At 32.7% G+C, this 18,798-nt stretch overlaps 2 protein-coding genes across 3 annotated transcripts in view; one reads left to right on the top strand and one right to left on the bottom strand.

Moving 5' to 3' along the window:
* The first annotated feature begins 2,560 nt into the window (after nucleotides 1-2,560).
* LOC139480953 (uncharacterized) lies at nucleotides 2,561-17,814 on the top strand. Of its 2 annotated transcripts, none has more exons than XM_071263944.1 (8): nucleotides 2,561-2,708; nucleotides 3,585-3,752; nucleotides 4,440-4,610; nucleotides 6,843-7,004; nucleotides 12,040-12,180; nucleotides 13,322-13,464; nucleotides 15,440-15,521; nucleotides 16,681-17,814. In XM_071263944.1, exons 3-8 carry the CDS (start codon nucleotides 4,544-4,546, stop codon nucleotides 17,448-17,450), a joined length of 1,365 nt encoding a protein of 454 aa, XP_071120045.1. In that variant the 5' UTR covers nucleotides 2,561-2,708; nucleotides 3,585-3,752; nucleotides 4,440-4,543; the 3' UTR covers nucleotides 17,451-17,814. The 2 variants fall into 2 exon arrangements, with proteins under 2 accessions (XP_071120045.1, XP_071120044.1); XM_071263943.1 differs by having other exon boundaries at nucleotides 2,564-2,975.
* The window catches only part of LOC139480951 (zonadhesin-like), a 74,621-nt gene continuing 60,566 nt past the window's right edge, over nucleotides 4,744-18,798 (bottom strand). The window contains exon 12 of the transcript XR_011654539.1: nucleotides 4,744-4,773. The gene's annotated coding sequence lies outside the window, so the exon portion shown is untranslated. The remainder of the gene's footprint in view (nucleotides 4,774-18,798) is intronic.

Here is an 18,798-nt window from a genome sequence, read left to right as displayed (position 1 = left end):
ATGTGTCAAAGAGACAACAACCCGACCAAATAAAAAACAACAGCAGAGGGTCACCAACAGATCTTCAATGTAGCGAGAAATTCCCGCACCCGGAGGCGTCCTTCAGCTGGCCCCTAAACAAATATATACTAGTCCAGTGATAATGAACGCCATACTAATTTCCAAATTGTACATAAGAAACTAAAATTAAAATAATACAAGACTAACAAAGGCCAGAGGCTCCTGACTTGGGACAGGCGCAAAAATGCGGCGGGGTTAAACATGTTTGTGAGATCTCAAAATGATGATTTCAAAGGTCACATTTCTCCTTTGACATATGGAGATTTGTGATTTCTTCAGATAGAATACAAATCACTAGCATGTTTTACCTAAACGTATTCTGTCTGTCCAATTTGATTGGATTCTGAAGCGTACAAAAAAAACTTGAAATCAGTTGTGTGGGTTCCTGACACTGTATTTCGAATACCGTAGGTTGACATATATTAATTTTGAAGTAAAGCGTAATTTATATGATACCATACGATTAAGATCTCATTCAGATATGTCATGCATGTCTCGCTGAGAGCTGGAAAATATATGAAAGGATTATGATTTGCCTATGAAATATGTTTATGCATAATATAACTATTACTAGGTGTGGGGGAAAAGAGCAACAAACTTTGCCGCTCTTTCAGAACTTGGGAGATTTCCTTTACATTTTGATATCACCATGTCTATGATCAGATACTGGCACCGGCTTGAAATTTTGGGTACATCCTTTCCCTTACTAAAAGATGCATATTTAGAGTCAAAGCTATTATTTGAATAAAAAATTTCCTCTTGGTATGGATCTTTAATCTATTTGAAAAAAATTAATGGGGTTGACAGTCTAGCCTTTGCAAGCAACTTTAGATTCAAAATTTTAATTAAACAGTTTTTGTATCAGCACTATGAAATACAGTGGAGAAACCAAATGCCTCACCTGAGCAGAGGAGAAATTTCAGTCGATTGCGTATTTCTTCTCACAGACTAAGAATTGACTCTCTATCAGGGTACTATCAGACAAGACATCATATATATGTCTCAGGTGCACCTCAAATGAAGTTGATGATGAAAAACATTTTTTATTCTCGTGTAAATCATCTCAAGATAAGAGAAATTGTTTTACTGATTCCACTATTCAATCACTATGCCTAAACTTTACGCGTTTGATTCCTAGCCAAAAACTGATATGCCTCCTAATGTAGAGAATCTTGATATCTTGATATCTGTCTGTGATTAAGTTGATGAAGACAAAATATAACTTTATAAAGATAAATGTTTAAATCAGGCTTTCTGCAGTAAGCAAGAGGTTGGGCATGGCGGGGATCAGGGCACATCGTATAAGTTCTATTTCCTCTTTAATTGACTCTTGCAGTTGTGTCACTTTAAATAGTACTGACTCCTCTGCACCAGGCACGACTTCTTCTTCTTCTTCTTCTTCTTCTTCTTCTTCTTCTTCTTCTTCTTCTTCTTCTTCTTCTTCTTCTTCTTCTTCTTCTTCTTCTTCTTCTTCTTCTTCTTCTTCTTCTTCTTCTTCTTCTTCTTCTTCTTCTTCTTCTTCTTCTTCTTCTTCTTCTTCTTCTTCTTCTTCTTCTTCTTCTTCTTCTTCTTCTTCTTCTTCTTTTATCATGTCCACAGGCAACTAAAAACTAAATATAGGTCAATTTGAAAAAAATCTGAAATAAATTTTTGTGTATATTTTTTTTTTAATTTATCTATTATTTTTTTCTGGATGGGGAGGAGGGTCTTTTTGTCCAACCGAGTTTGAAAATAGTTTCATTTCACACCACTTAATCAATGACGATAGTCACAGCCTTCTAATATAATATCATATAGTAAAACCCAATGCAATAGTAATGAAAGAGGGTTTTGTTAATATTAACTTCATTTGCCACATATTCTTTTCGTTAGTATATAGTTTGCGGTTATAAGAAAGTACTGAATACAAAGTGACAGCAAGTACAATTATATTAACTGTCAAGTGCTTTTAAGTAAGAATTATATGATACGATCATATCCGTGATTAAGCGTGTGTATTTGCATTTTTCCCATATTTTAAAAGAACAAGTTCATTTAATACTTTTAAAAGTATTTTTATGCTTATTAATGTTCATTTTAAGGAATGCTGAAATTTATAAGTATATCAGCAAAAAATGAGATAATTAAACGAAACTATGAAAAAAAATCACAATTCACAATTTATTTTTTTGGGGGTGGGGTTTGGGGGGGGGGGGGGGGATACACAAAGCTCGAAGTTCTAACAAATATTATTTTCCGAGTGAATCAGACAAATTAAGATTTATCCAAATCCTAATTAACAACTTATTGGGGTTAACTTGTCTATGTACTTTTCTCTGGCTTTTACCTCTAATTTGTAAAAAGTAAAATGTTATGTAGATCAGTATTACGTAATGATCAATGATGATAGTTGTAAAAAGTAAAATGTTAAGTAAATCAGTATTACGTAATGATCAATGATGATGATTATAGTGAATGTAACAGTTATAGTTGCTGTTGAAAACCTATATCGTTTGATGAGCTGTATGAGCAACTTTCCAAATATTCCTTACCGCACTTGACACATGCATATTTGTTGTGATTATTCACGGTTTTCAATGTGTTTGTTATTTCCGAATCATTCTCAGAGGCACTCCCATGGGTTATTCATTCATTCAGAGCACGATGAGGTATACTAATTCTAATTAGATTAACAACCCCGTGTTGTTTCTATGTCGTGAATTGTCCGCGGCGGAAATGGTAACTGATCAATACATACAGACTCCTATTGTTTATATAATTAATAACACACTGACAGTTCAGCCTACTTCCCCTCTTTTCAAAATTTGAAGAATTTTTTAGATGGAATTTTGATGTAGAAGAATTTTATTCAGACATGGAGATTTTAATACAGCTGTATTTTTGTTATTATTTATTTTCGGTATTAACAATACGAGGTAAGCTGATTTATTTTATTATTTCATATACTTGACTTTAAAGGGTTTTTATAGTTTTTTTCAACAGCAAACATCATAAATCATAATGAAATAAATATAATATTATGATGTAAATTAAAAGTTAATTTTAAAGAATTTTGCCATCAAAATTGGGAAATATAATAATTTAAAATATTCATTTTAGTTTATTAATATAATTAGATCTTTTTAAACTAACTTTTTGGTAATTAAAAAAACGAAAGGCGATGGATTTTCCAAGTAGTACGAAAACAATTAGGAAATCCTATGGAATTTGTGATATTTATCATGTTTATTACGTTCTGTTTTTGGTACAAATGCAGAATTAATATTCCGATGATGACGTTCACATCATATGAAATGGATTTTCTATCAATACTTTTTCAACAGGCAAAAATTTACATTTACATATTGTACGGATTCTTTAGTTAAAGATTTGATAAATATTTTTCTGTTCTGTCACAGTCTGATTGTTCTTCTGACCATTGCAGTAATATTTAAATATTTAACTTCTATGTTCTAACTAAGCAGAAATTCACCTTGTTAGTAATAAACGAAATACAATTATTTCACAGATCATACATTTTTCAGTGTACTCTAATTGCGTTCAAGAATATTTACTTCATGGGACAGCGACATTAAAAAGTCAGCCCTATAATTCTATACAGTATGAGTGTGACGACGGATTTGATCTGTTCGGTTCAAATGAAGCCTATTGTTTTGCTGACACATGGACAACACCAATTCCAATATGTCATGGTAAGTTCTACTACCAGAGGCGGATGTATAGGGGTTTCATACCCCCCCACCCCCCCCCCACCCCCCCCCCCCCCCCCCCCACACACACACACATAATTCAAATTACTATATCCTCCACTGATTTGGTCACAGAACTTTTTTTACATTTGTTTTTGTTTGTTTGTCACAAGATATACTGAAATGTAATACGCCAATAAATGCATGAACTCGTTTGTCCATAGAGAGAACCGATGCCTTTAACACAACATAGTCGCGGACATATACAAAAGTTCTGGATTGCTTATTTATAGATGTAAGATGTGGTATGAGTGCTAATAAAGGCAACTCTCATTACTAGTCCAAGTCACAATTTTAAGGTCCCCCTTTTTTTTATGAAACATCAAAGAGTTTGAACCTACACAATGAACTTGCATTTTTATTTTTGATACAATGATAGTTCCTCGATACTTTTTCGACATCAAACTATCTTTTTAAAGATTTAATTAGTACAATGTCTTTGTGATATAACCTAAGGAAAGTTTATCTAAAAAGATGAGACTGCAGAACTGATACGTCCTGCTCGAGTTTCAGAATAATTAACCACACTTATTAAAACTTGTATCTAAATCATAATTAGATTTGCTTAATAATCATGATAATATCTATTTTTAGATCATACGCTATTAACTATTCATTCATATGTTTTAGCTAAAGGATGCAACCAAAACGTCTTCACATCTGTAGAAAATGGAGAAATCGATGTATTATCTGAATCTTCTCTTGTACTTGTGACATGTGATCCTGGGTATATAATGGATGGTGAGAGTACGATCAGCTGTGACGGACAACACTGGTCTGAACCACTCCCAAACTGCCATTGTAAGTTATGTTTGAACCACTCCCAAACTGCCACTGTAAGTTAGGTCTGCACCACTCCCAAACTGCCACTGTAAGTTAGGTTTGAACCACTCTCAAACTGCCTCTGTAAGTTAGGTTTGAACCACTCTTAAACTTTTTTTTTTATTGTATTGTTATATTACAACTGTATTGTGTTTTTTTTACTATGTAAGTATCAGAAAGATAAGGATCGTACGTAAAATGTGAGAATGGAAATGGGGATTATATCAAAGAGACGACAACCCGATGAAAGAGCAGATAATATGTGTCTATAATACTATCTTACATCTGGGATGAGGATTACCGTATCATGTCCAAGATTACACAAACTGAGGGCTTAAACAAATATATATTAATTCAATAAACATGGCAACTAATCTTAGTCCTTGTTGGACCGAAGATATTTATCTTAATCTTTTAAGATGGCAGTGTTAGATTACAAGATGAATGAAACCACCTTCTTTAAAGCCATTGTGTAATGAAAATAAATGACAGTGCCTTATAAAATCAAATATAAAATTATTATGTTTTGTACTATATCCGTATCATGATTTAATATAATATATAAAATATAATATATAAACAAGAAGATATGGGTCATTTTCAAAAAATGTCGAATTTTGAAATTGAAAAATTTATTAAAAGTTACTTATTCAAACAACCCTCTACATAAGCAAATCAAAACAAACAGTACTTTAAGAACAACATATTAAAAGATGCAATCTTAATGATGTCATACAAGAATATCTTGAAACATTTTTTGATCGGTGGTACAATATTTTGTCTATCCTGTTACCATTTTCAAAAGAAATTTTGGGTTATTAAGAAAAGGTTTAGATAAAATGTTAAGCTTGTTTAACGTTACCAATTAGATGGTTTTCAAGAGAATAAACTTCTATATATATTCATTCTGTAAAATAATAGATTATTTGCCAATTTTCTAGGTTGTACTGAAAAATGGCTCTAAAAATTGGTTTTCAAAGGTTGTAAAAATTACCACCAGTAATGCAAGTCTAAGATAGCAATTTATATTGTTCGGCCTTTTTCCACCCTTTCGAATAAACCCAACATCAAGTAAATCCCTCATAAGTTAATTTACTTTTCTCTTTATTTCGTTGGTAACAGGAACGTACGTTTCTGATATATCACTATATAAAAGTCTATCCTGTTACCTTTCTGTCTATCCTGTTACCGATATCAGTATTGCACCTGCAAATGCTTAATTGGGAAGATTAAGACGTTATAACCTTAAGATGAGTTCAAACAATGAAATATTTCATTCGTTTTCCACCTACATGTTAAGATAAAAAAATTAACGACGTGTTTGTCTATAATTGTCTATCCTGTTACTGTAACCATAGCAACCATAGTAACAGGATAGACATAACAGGATAGACAAATTTCTTCGTTTTTGATTGCTGTTGTGAAATAACTACTCCCTTTGGTGAAGTGATTATGGTTTTCTATTGTGAATTTGGTTTCCAACACGTTATTGCACTTTTTTACAACCATACTGTTAGTGTAATTAATCAAAATGGTCGGTAACAGCATAGACATGAAAAAAAGTACGCTCTATTTTTTTCACTAAATGTCTTGAAATTTCTTTTCTCTACACTGTCGTTCAAGAAACGAGGCGTTTTAAATGTAAAGATTACTTTGCATTTTTGAAATCAACACTGGCTGATTCAATATTCATAGGGAGAATAATTTAACGACTGATTTAAGTAGCGGTAACAGGATAGACATGAACCTCCTGTACGCTGATTGAATTTAGTTTGTAGATAATCTGTTACATACAATGATAAAGAAGCTACGATTTTTCGTTAGAATTATAATTAACGTTCTTAAAAAGTCTCTTTTGCAGATATCAAGGCGATCAGAAAATCGGAAAAAAATCATTTGAAATGTGTTTTTCTGACAATGTACGCACACAAATACCCCCAAAATCGGCCTTAAATGCAGTTTAATCTTATCAAAATAGATGTAAGGTTTGTTTATTATTAATGTTCTGAATCACAAATCCGACAAGCTTTCATTTAAACCATTACAACTGAAATTTCCATTAGAAATAAAACTTTTAGCATGGGTGTACTGAAAATTCGACATTTTTTGAAAATGACCCATATGGTATGATTATCAATGAGACAATCTTTGTTAGAACACACAGACCTTCTGTTCACCTTACTTGATTATATTTTATATGCTTTCTTGTAGCTGCAGTTGATATTGTAAGTTGTAATTTTGAACAACATTCTTTATGTGGATGGACACAGGACATAGGTCATCAATCTGATTGGCTGATTAACATTAGAGAAACAGATACTAAACGAACTGGTCCCAAGTTTGACCACACGTTGGGTTCGGAAAACAATAACGGTTAGTCTTGAACGAAACGTTTCAAATGAAGACGTTACACTTTTCTATGGTACTATGTTTATCATTTTTTTTTGTAACTTTGCAAATGATTATTGGCCTCATTTGTTAAACCAGTATATCAAATTTAAAAAGATTAGTATTGATTTCGATAAGATTCACCTTATAAGAATGATCTTGACAGTATAATTTTGTGTATTTGTGGCAAGTTCATATTTTAGTATGAAGTATTTTTTTTGTGTGTTTTGTGTATGACAGATTTAACGCATAATTTTCTAGTATTTCTGCTCCAAGTCGGGGGAAAACAGTTATTTTTTTTTGTTTGTTATACATCCTCAGCTTTCAAATATTCGACGAGGAAAGAAAATCCACAAAGCACCGACTTCGGTCGCATAAAATAAATAACGTGTTGTTTCCATTTTTTATCATCCCGAAATCAACCGTTTAAAGTGATTGCATGCGCATTGCCTGTCAGAATCATATATACGTTCCTATTCATGATAGTTATAAAAATTATATTACTCGAGAAATTTAAAGCTTTTGATATTATACTATATAAGTATATTTATGATAAGTTTAGTTCATCTTCACCAATTGTTGTTATTAAACATTTGTACATATGTATTTACCAATCTAAAAGGAGCGTTTGAGATATGAAATGTATATTGTGAAGTTTCAGTGAGAGTAATTCTAACTGTACAAAGTTGTTCTTTGACAGGTCATTACATCTATATGGAATCGTCCCACTATGGAACGCCATGACTGCCTTATGTTAATGATCAGCATTATATGCAGTGCTCACACCATTATATTAAGTGCTCACAACATTATATTAAGTGCTCACAACATTATATTAAGTGCTCACACCATTATATGCAGTGCTCACACATTATATTAAGTGCTCACAACATTATATTAAGTGCTCACAACATTATATGCAGTGCTCACACCATTATATTAAGTGCTCACAACATTATATTAAGGGCTCACACCATTATATTAAGTGCTCACACCATTATATGAAGTGCTCACAACATTATACGTTTTTTGTTGTATGATGAGATTGGTGTATGATGAGATTGATGTATGATGAGATCATTCGGTAAACATCGTTTTTTTGCGGAAATTACCGAATCCATAATTTGTAAATTACGGTAATTCCCAGCATACAAATTTAAACAGTTATTAATGTTTGGTGCAAAATAACTAGTTTGTGAATTTAAATTCTTTTAAGAATATAATTCGGACTACGCCGCATTTTTGCGCCTGTCCCAAGTCAGGAGCCTCTGGTCTTTGTTTATCTTATATTATTATAATTTTAGTTTCTTGTGTACAATTTGGAAATTAGTATGGCGTTCATTATCACTGAACTAATATATATTCGTTTATGGGCCAGCTGAAGGACGCCTCCGGGTTCGGGAATTTCTCTTTACATTGAAGAACTGTTGGTGACCTTCTGCCGTTGTTTTTTCTATGGAGTCGGGTTGTGATCTCTTTGATACATTCCCCATTTCCATTCTCGATTATATGCTATACATAAAAGTCAAATTAGTTTCGACAATTTTCCATTTTTTCCCCCGTGAGTGATCCCTATCCATGAGAGAGAAGCCCCACAGAAACAATCAAGATCCGCCGTCAAAAGTAACTTTCCAGATAACGAAAAAAATATTCAGATATGAAATTTTCAACCTTTGAGATTGATCCTAACATGGGATATGGAAAAAAATTGGTAGCAAAAATAACAGAAATCCTCAGACTATAGACAAGCTTGTATGTGAGAAGAATTAGAACGCCAATCACAACAACGAGAAGAATTCACAGTAAAACAATACTAGAAGTTCTCCATTAATATAATTATATTACAATTATATATTGACATAATAATGAGTATCTTTTTCCGTTACAAAACAAATTGTGTGGACTTCAAATAAAATCAAAAAAGTGCTCAGCAACAAATAGCATTCCTATTTTTGTGTTGTTGCTATCATCTGGACCTAAACACAAATTTGAATCTTTTTTCGAGGTCCATTGTTATCAAAGAAGTGCGATCTAAAAGATATTATTCTTCTATGACTTGTAGTTGATTATATTTTGTATCTTAATGTACCTTAACCAGAATTAATTTAGGTCAAGTAGTTATCAAAGGTACCAGGATTATAATTTAGTACGCCAAATGCTTGTTTCGTCTACATAAGACTCACCAGTGACGCTCATATCAAAATATTTATACATCCAAACAAGTACAAAGTTGAAGAAAATTGAAAATGACTCCTTTTTCATGGACAATCGTTACTATCCAATAATAGTAAATCATTCTATTTTACTCACAGTTTGTTTCAATCTTTACCTAAATGCAAAACTTAGATGCATGTTTTTTTATTAGTTGTTAGTGGCTTTGAACTAGCTGTCAGTAATTGCGAGTACTCTCAGATCAGTACTTATAGTGTCTTTTTGTTGTTGGGATATAGAAGTACCCGCCCACGTCTACTCTATTTTCTGGTAGATGGATTTATATTTGTACCCATCTGATGAGTTAAGCCTTTTACAACTGATTTTCATAGTTCGTTCTTATGTTGTTCTGTTACGCCACTGTCCCAGGTTAGACGAAGGGTTGGTATCCCGCTAACATGTTAAAACCCGCCGCACATTCTGTATATGTGGCTGTCCCAAGTCAGGAGGTGCCTTTATTTCAGTGGTTGTCGTTTGTTAATGTGTTATATACATGTTAGTTTTTCGATCGTTTGTTTGTACATAAATTAGGAATGTTTTACGTTTATCATTTCGGGGCCTTCTATAGCTGCATGACTATGCAGTATGGGCTTTGCTCATTGTTGAAGGCCGTACTGTGGCCGTTTAGTTGTTAATTTCTGTGATGTCATTTTGTCTCTTGTGGAAAGTTGTTTCATTATCAAGCATACCACTTTTTTTATATATATTAACCGTGCAAAATGACGAACAAACGTAGTAAACGTTTTTCATCCCCACAAACTCAGTTTTCATAAGAGATGATAACTTTAAATGAAAATAATGTTAAACTGGGTCTTGAAAGGGTAAAATTTATGGATTTTTTTGAAAAAAAGTGTGTTTCCAGTTTTTGGAGAAAAAAATAATTTGTTTTTGATTCTGAGAAAAAAAATTTGGTTGATTCACCCCTAGCTGCCAATATATGTAATGCTAAAATTGAATTAAAAAAAATATTTTCGACTTGTCGCGAGAAAAATAAAAATCAATAGCCCCCCCCCCCCCCCCCCCCCCCCCCCCCAAAAAAAAAATAAATTAAATGGTTGCTGCCTAATGTTATGTTAAACACCTACAATGAAATGCTTTAAACTGCATTTTCCATATCTGTTAGATACTTATTCATGTGAAATAACAAATTCTGAAAATGGATGCCAAAAATGACTCAATCATGACATATATATAAGCTAGTGTAATATAACGCTTATGTGTTATAGAAAGCTGACTGTTTTATTTAAAATGTAATTCAGCTTTTTTTAAACTGAGTACGGACTATAAAGTGGCACCTTGCTAAAGTTCTTCAGTAGGAAATGAGCTCGAGGAATATGTCATACAAATTTCCCTTCGATATTTCATTAAATAAGCTTTTTATTATTTCACTTACATTTTGCCATTCGTATTTCTTACGACGAACAGAACTACTTTAATCATTCACTTCTTAGTTTCATCTTTTCCTTACTTATTTCAATCAGTTTTAAATATTGTATACTGCCTTATGATCACATGACTTTAATAACTGTTTAAATTTGTTTGCTGGGCATTACCGTAATTTACAAATTATGGATTCGGTAATTTCCGCTAAAAAACGATGTTTACCGAATGATCTCATCATACATCAATCTCATCATACAACAATCTCATCATACAACAAAAAACGTATAATGTTGTGAGCACTTCATATAATGTTGTGATCACTTCATATAATGTTGTGATCACTTCATATAATGTTGTGACCACTGCATATAATGTTTTGACCACTTCATATAATGCTTTGACCACTGCATATAATGTTGGGAGCACTTAATATAATGTTGTGAGCACATAATATAATGTTGTGAGCACTTAATATAATGTTGTGAGCACTTAATATAATGATGTGAGCACTGCATATAAAGGTGTGAGCACTTAATATAATGTTGTGAGCCCTTAATATAATGTTGTGAGCACTTAATTTAATGGTGTGAGCACTGCATATAATGTTGTGAGCACTTAATATAATGTTGTGAGCACTTAATATAATGGTGTGAGCACTGCATATAATGTTGTGAGCACTTAATATAATGTTGTGAGCACTGCATATAATGGTGTGAGCACTTAATATAATGTTGTGAGCACTTAATATAATGTTGTGAGCACTTAATATAATGGTGTGAGCACTGCATATAATGCTGATCATTAACATAAGGCAGTCATGGCGTTCCATAGTCCACACCTAGTCGACATGCACACTACAGTAGAATCTGTTTGTATGAGAGTAATAACTAAACCATATTATTCTTTGACAGGTCATTATATTTATATGGAATCGTCCACACCTAGTCGACATGGACACTACAGTAGAATCTGTTTGTATGAGAGTAATAACTAAACCATATTATTCTTTGACAGGTCATTATATCTATATGGAATCGTCCACACCTAGTCGACATGGACACTACAGTAGAATCTGTTTGTATGAGAGTAATAACTAAACCATATTGTTCTTTGACAGGTCATTACATCTATATGGAATCGTCCACACCTAGTCGACATGGACACTACAGTAGAATCTTTATGTATGAGAGTAATAACTAAACCATATTGTTCTTTGACAGGTCATTACATCTATATGGAATCGTCCACCCCTAGTCGACATGGACACTACAGTAGAATCTGTTTGTATGAGAGTAATAACTAAACAATATTGTTCTTTGACAGGTCATTATATCTATATGGAATCGTCCACACCTAGTCGACATGGACACTACAGTAGAATCTGTTTGTATGAGAGTAATAACTAAACCATATTGTTCTTTGACAGGTCATTACATCTATATGGAATCGTCCACACCTAGTCGACATGGACACTACAGTAGGTTGTTATCTCCTGTCTATCCATGGTATAAAAGTCGTCGATGTTTTCAGCTCTGGTATCACATGTTAGGACCAGAAGAAGCTGGATGTAAGTGATGTTTCTCGTCTGTGTAAATTAAACTTGTAAATACATATTAACAAAAATAATTAAAATTCAATATTACCGATCAATATATACATTTACTTGTTAGGACCAGAAGAAGCTGGATGGAAGTGAAGTTTCTCTTCTGTGCAAATTAAACTTGTAATTGCATATTACATGTAACTGAATTTTAAAAATTCATATATCACCATATGTATATGTACTGACTCGTCCCGAACGCAATCAATCCGATACACTCGACCTTGCTTATATATCATGCAATATCTCAATCTACTAAAATGACTCGTTATTTTACCAACGGTCTTTATTTGGTGCTACTTCTGTTAAAGAACATTGTTAAACCAGACAATTAAACGAGCCACTCCTCTTACAATATCTTAGAACCGTATTGTAACTGGCTATGTGGTTTACTTAACGCTGCTATTGCTTGCATATGAATATATCTTGATTGAATGGTCACTTAGACATGTTTGCTACTACATTATCATAACATTAGAAACTTGGTGATTAGCGTCAAAGGCGTCAAAGCCGTATAAATTGCACAACCCTAACATATTATATAAGCACTTCACTTCTTTGCAAACATCATTGCGACTGACCATACAAGAAATAAAAAGATTTTTCAGACCTTATTATACCCCCGCTGTAAAAGTGGGGGTATACTGTTTTACCTCTGTCCGTCCGTCCGTCCATCCATCCCTTAGTTCATTCATCCATCCGCCAATCAATCCATCCATCAGTCCGTCTGTCCGTTCCATAAATAGTTATCGTCGCATCTTCCTCAGAAACTACATCATAATGATTTCTGAAATTTGGTTTCAGGGTTTATATAAGTCAGTTATACCGTGTGATGCGTTTTCAGATTGATCACTCAACAACTTCCTGTTTATCATATACTCTTGGCGGGCGAGGGCATTATTAGACAGCAGTAGCTCACAGATTCACTTGTTAACGAATATTATAAACAAGTCAGGCATTTTTACAAAAGCCATAACTAGTTTCTATAGCTTGGATAGGCACAGTGGATACACCTGAAAATAAATCAGTGTTATTTTCCATATTTTTTATTATTCATCTCTTAATCTCTTAACGAACAATATATATATCCTATTTATTTGTTTTGTAGATATGGGTAACCTAGAGATTCTCCTGCGAATACCATCAGGGCAAGATCACGTGGAAAGTCAACTCTTTCTCATTGGTGGTAACCAAGGAAACGAGTGGCTCAAAGCCGACGTGTTTATTGAAAGACAGAAAGGAGATTTTCAAGTGAGATATTCAAATATAAAGCATGCAATTAACGAGTTCTTTGACAGCAAACTAATTTTGAAAAAAATAAGAAGTTGATATTTTTTTTCTCGCACTGTTTTTGTTAACTATAGGGTTATTTATTTGTCATGCGCTATCTGAAAATGGCAGATCCAGAATTTTTTAGAAAGGGAGGGATGACTGCCCTTAAAGAAGGGGGTGCTCCAGTCATGCTTCAGTGATTTCCTATATAATCAACCAATTTTTCCTACAAAATAAGAGGGCCTTGGCCCTAATTTAATGGGCCAAGTGAGCTCTTCTCATTACTTGGCGTCCGTTGTCCGTTTGCACAATTGTTCTCCTCTGAAACTAATGGGTCAAATTTAACGAATCTTTGTCACAAAATCATTATAGGGTTTCTAGTTTAAAAATATGTCCTATGACCCGATTGCTAACCAATTCAATATGGCCGCCATTGTAAAAATAGAATATATGGTAAAAATATAAGTTTTGTCTATTATTTTGAAAACCATTATCATTAGAGAAAATCTTACCGGAACAAAATGATATGAATGCTGAATATGCACGGTGACCGACATATGCATTTTAAGCCTTAGTAAAGTCTTGCGGATATGAAATTTCACCTGTTATGTACTTGATTTTCTGTTTATGCTATTTCCGGAGTATGGTTCTTGAATTAGCGATACATCATAATTAAGGTTTCAGACAATTTGAAGGTAAATAGATTTTAAAATAATGTAAAATAATTGACATTTCTAACAAATATTCTATTTTGATTTATTTGAATTTTAGCAAAAAGGCGAAATATACCAGAGCGATAATCAAACTCACACAGCAACAGTTGTTAACAGTAACAATATTAAAAAAAAATTAATTAACGTCTCACCTTTAACAAAGCAATACAATAGATACTATGATATGATACTCAGAAGGGAATATGAAGTTTTGTTCGACGTCACGTGGAATAGTTTCAACTAATCAGATGTTGATTTCCCTATTAAAATCAACATGCAGTAGAATAAAACATTTTTTCAACGTCTCATCTTTTACAAAGCAATACAACAGATACAATATTTAGTTAATGTCTCACCTTTTACTTTAGAATTGAATGCTTCTTTTTATAAATTTATTGGGGTGTAAAAGCGTTGACCGAAGTACATTTTGTATGAAGCGCGGAAGCGCTTCATTCTAAAAATGTACGCACGGTCAACGCTTTTACAACCCTATAAAGTTACAAAAAGAAGCATTCAATACTTACAATTACATTTTGTAGATATGATCATGAAAACACGAATTTTATATATTTTATTATTTAATTCACCTGTGCACTTTATTGTTGGAGCACGTGTTATCATGAGTGAAAAGTTGTATTGAGCAATGCAACTGCTTACGGAATAACACGTGATGTGCAGTTAGCCAATCAGAATAAAATATTATAATGAAACATACATCTAATGTAATTATAAAGCAATACACAACACATTGATTAAAGGAAATTACATAATATGTAAAAACCATTCATATAGAATTATGATAGTCTATTATTTACACATTTAACATGTTTAATAGATGTTAAAATATTTTAAATCGATTGAGAAGATTCTTTATCGTAAGTCATGATTATGATTTAAAAAATAATAAAACGAAATTAAAGTAATGAAGACTTCGTCATAAGATCCAAGAGTTACATTTCTTCTTACATGTTTAATGAATTGTATATGCAATGTATATGTATGTAATTCTTCAATTACTTATTTTAAAAATTACATGTAGGTATGCAGTTGTAACTATAAATAAAGGCAACAGTAGTATACCGCTGTTCGAAATTCATAAATCGATTGAGAAAAAAAACAAAACAAATCCGGGTAACAAACTAAAACTGAGGGAAATATAACATCTGTATTTGTACAAAATAACTATATTGTAATATAATAAATGATTTGTGAATCTTACCGTCACGTTTTTATCATTATAGATTGTTGTACAAGCCACAAGAGGGCGTAGTCATACAGCTGACATAGCCGTCGATGATTTCAGGTTTTACAGATGTACAAATGGTAGGTTTAATTAGACATTATTATTTGGAATTAAGTTTGAATTGAATATTTCACTCCACTCATCAGCTCTCTAGATCTTACGAACTGCTGCAATTTTTGTGTCCATTGGTTTTTTTTTCTGTATAAAACTTAGTATAAGACTAGTAGATTAATTTGAGTTATAAAACTTAATAACCTGCACTATCCAAAATGAAATTCTTTTTTCCATATTTGCATCCTACCTAGTAGAGTCAACTTGTCAGTCTAATTTTTAACTAAACAAAACTAAAAAAAAATGAAAATAATCAATCGGTCGTACCAACATAATAATTTAAATACACATTAAAACTGAAGAAGAAAGCTGATCACGCATGCACGACATTGTGAAATATTTTACGTTCATTGCACGTTGTAGCCTTAAATTGTTATTTGGATGGAGAGTTGTCTCATTGGCACTCACACCACATCTGCCTTTATCTATTAACTTTATAATCTGATAATGCTTATATAATTAGTTATTAAAAAAAAACCAAGCCTTTACTTGAAGAAGTTGTGTAAAGAAAAACCATATACGAAAGTTGAAAATTAAAGCTTTCCAACACACAGGATGACCGCCTTCCTTGATTACAGATGACTATGACTTCTCCATTTAAAATTACAATAATCACTGTACTTATACATAAAATAATTGTTCATTTTTTCAACCGTAAGACGGTACTCGTTTTAAATTTTTTTTAAATGGATTTTGGGTCGTTATGACAATATTTGACATCTATGCAGTTTTCAAGATAAAATCTTTAAATCGCTGTTCATTTGATATCAGATTTTATTGCATAGCATTATAATATTCCCCACAGAAAGTAACAAAAAGTTAGTGCAAGAAATCTTCAAAAGTCATGACGTCAACATTGACAAAATCTTACTTTAAACCAATTTTTACTTTCAAATATTATTTTGCTATACAATAAAAGGGTTATGACATGAATATTGGGGAATATGGTCACTCGTAGAACCTAAAATTGCACTCGCAAGCTCGTGCAATATAAAATTCTACTCGGGACAAAATTCCCCAAAATTCATGCAATATCCCTTTATTATTTACATGTAAATGCATTTACCAAATACCCTGTATTTAAGTTAGGGAAATACACTGATTTAAATCTTTTTATTTAATTTTCAGATACAGATCTTGAGAGTGAAGTCGATTATGTAACAACAATTTTATCTCAAGAGAACAATACCGTAACAGATAAACCCATGAACAACAGTTCTTCTAAAGATGTCCTGTTTAACGATGCCATTAAAGTCAGCGTAGATAATGGTAGTGAAATAACCAGACTAAGTGACGACAAGGTTCATACTCCTAATAAATCGGATACGAAATTACCTTCAAATAAAGAAGCTAAACCAGAGCGGCGCATTTTGAATATTGTGAAAACAATTGTTCCAATAGAAAACACCATCCCTACATCGACACGTGACATCCATGTGCATATCAAAGGTTCATTGACTACAGTTGAAGCAATCCCGTTACCCGCTAGTACAGAAGTCTTGGTTATGATACCCAAGCATGAAGGCGTTGAGTTATCATCTGACATACATGTAAAGCCAATTACAGAAAATATTGAAAAATCAACGGAGAGTTTTGTTATATATCCAGCAGACGAGGGAAATTCGTTTCAAAATGTGGTTGTCACTAAACGAAATCTTATTTCTCCTCTTAAAAAAACTGTTTTTACAACGTCTTCATCTCTGCAGACTAGAGCTGATCAAACACTGCTATTTAGACCTGAATTTATAGCAGGTATCGCAGGGGTAGGTTTGATTATTACCCTAGGCGTTGTCCTTATTTCCATTCTTATCTACAAGAGGAGGAACATTTGGGGACGAAAATCCTCTGATGATCAAGGTCAAGTACTTTACACTAAGAATGTTCAACAAAGTGTGTGATCGTTCGGTAACATTCGTCACAACTCAGCCAATTCCATACCTTCATCTTTCAAGAGTAGCGGATTCAGCCGAGGATTGACGATTGCGTCGACAAGTTCCGTTTATCAAAAACATTCCATTTAAAGTTGTGATTTATGCATATGAAAATACTGGACACCTGCAACTTTAATTGGCTTTATTTCCGTTAGCCAAACGCTGTCACCGTATTAAATTCATATCATGACTGGTTTTTTTTTTTATGTTTTTTAAATTCTTTTAAACATGTCTAATATGACCACTGACAAGAGTTACATTTATTTTGTTTGATAGTTATTATTTGTTGATTTTATACTTTTGTAAACATAAAACGAAATTTGATATTCAATTGTTTCATAGACATGCTTATCCTAATTCATGTTCAATTGGTGTCTTTGCATGGACATCTCATCATGCGTTCGTTTGTCAATGCAGCTGGTTCCCTGGTAATCACCGTTAAAATATGTGAGGATTTGGATGGGGTCTACAAGAGTGAGAATATGGCCAATTACCGCAGAATAAAATTCTAACTAAAATTTAAGAATAGAAAAAAGGCAAAAGTACTATGGTAATATAAAGAACGAACAGAGAAAAATAGGCAGAAATTACAAGGAATAACGAAAAATAACTTTAAAAAAATTAATGAAAACACAATCGAAGGATCCTTATTCATGCATTAATGATTTTATTTCTTGACTGGTGAGCGTGAAGATTTTTTGAAATCCTGTGTAAATAGTGGTTTGTTGTGAAATACTGAATGTTGGCCTCTGAATGTCTTTTAATTGTTTTGTTTTGTTTGTATGTGTATGTGTGTGTGTGTGTGTGTGTGTGTGTGTGTGTGTGTGTGGTTGGGCCGCTGCCTCGTTGACTTTAACACCACATTACTTTAATGCATGTCACGCTGAACAAAAAAAACAAGACATTGAAGAATAAAGTAGTTGAGGAATATTAAATGTTTTGGACAGTATGAACTAGACAAACAAATTAAATAGGTGTACTAGCGTGGTTTAGTGTACCTACAAAAAAGATTGCAATATTTGCTCAAGAGATTTTATGTTTACACCGTCAATCTCAAAGTCCAAGGATCAATTATTTTCCGGAAGCAGAAATTTCTTTTAAAGTAGTATTACATCGTTATTTAAACTATTTCCGATATTATATAATACATTTAACTGTTGATGGTGTTTGAAACATAGAAAAATATCCTTACCAACTATTATCGAGTTAACGAATACATTACCATCTATTAAACTGTATCGAAACTTACACTGCATACTATGTATCATTGTTGTTTAAAACTTTTGATTTTTCAACCATGGAAACCACCTTTACC

The sequence above is a fragment of the Mytilus edulis genome, chromosome 7, assembly GCF_963676685.1.
Source record: "Mytilus edulis chromosome 7, xbMytEdul2.2, whole genome shotgun sequence".
Taxonomy (NCBI): domain Eukaryota; kingdom Metazoa; phylum Mollusca; class Bivalvia; order Mytilida; family Mytilidae; genus Mytilus; species Mytilus edulis.
This window is presented reverse-complemented; position numbering and strand designations above follow the sequence as displayed.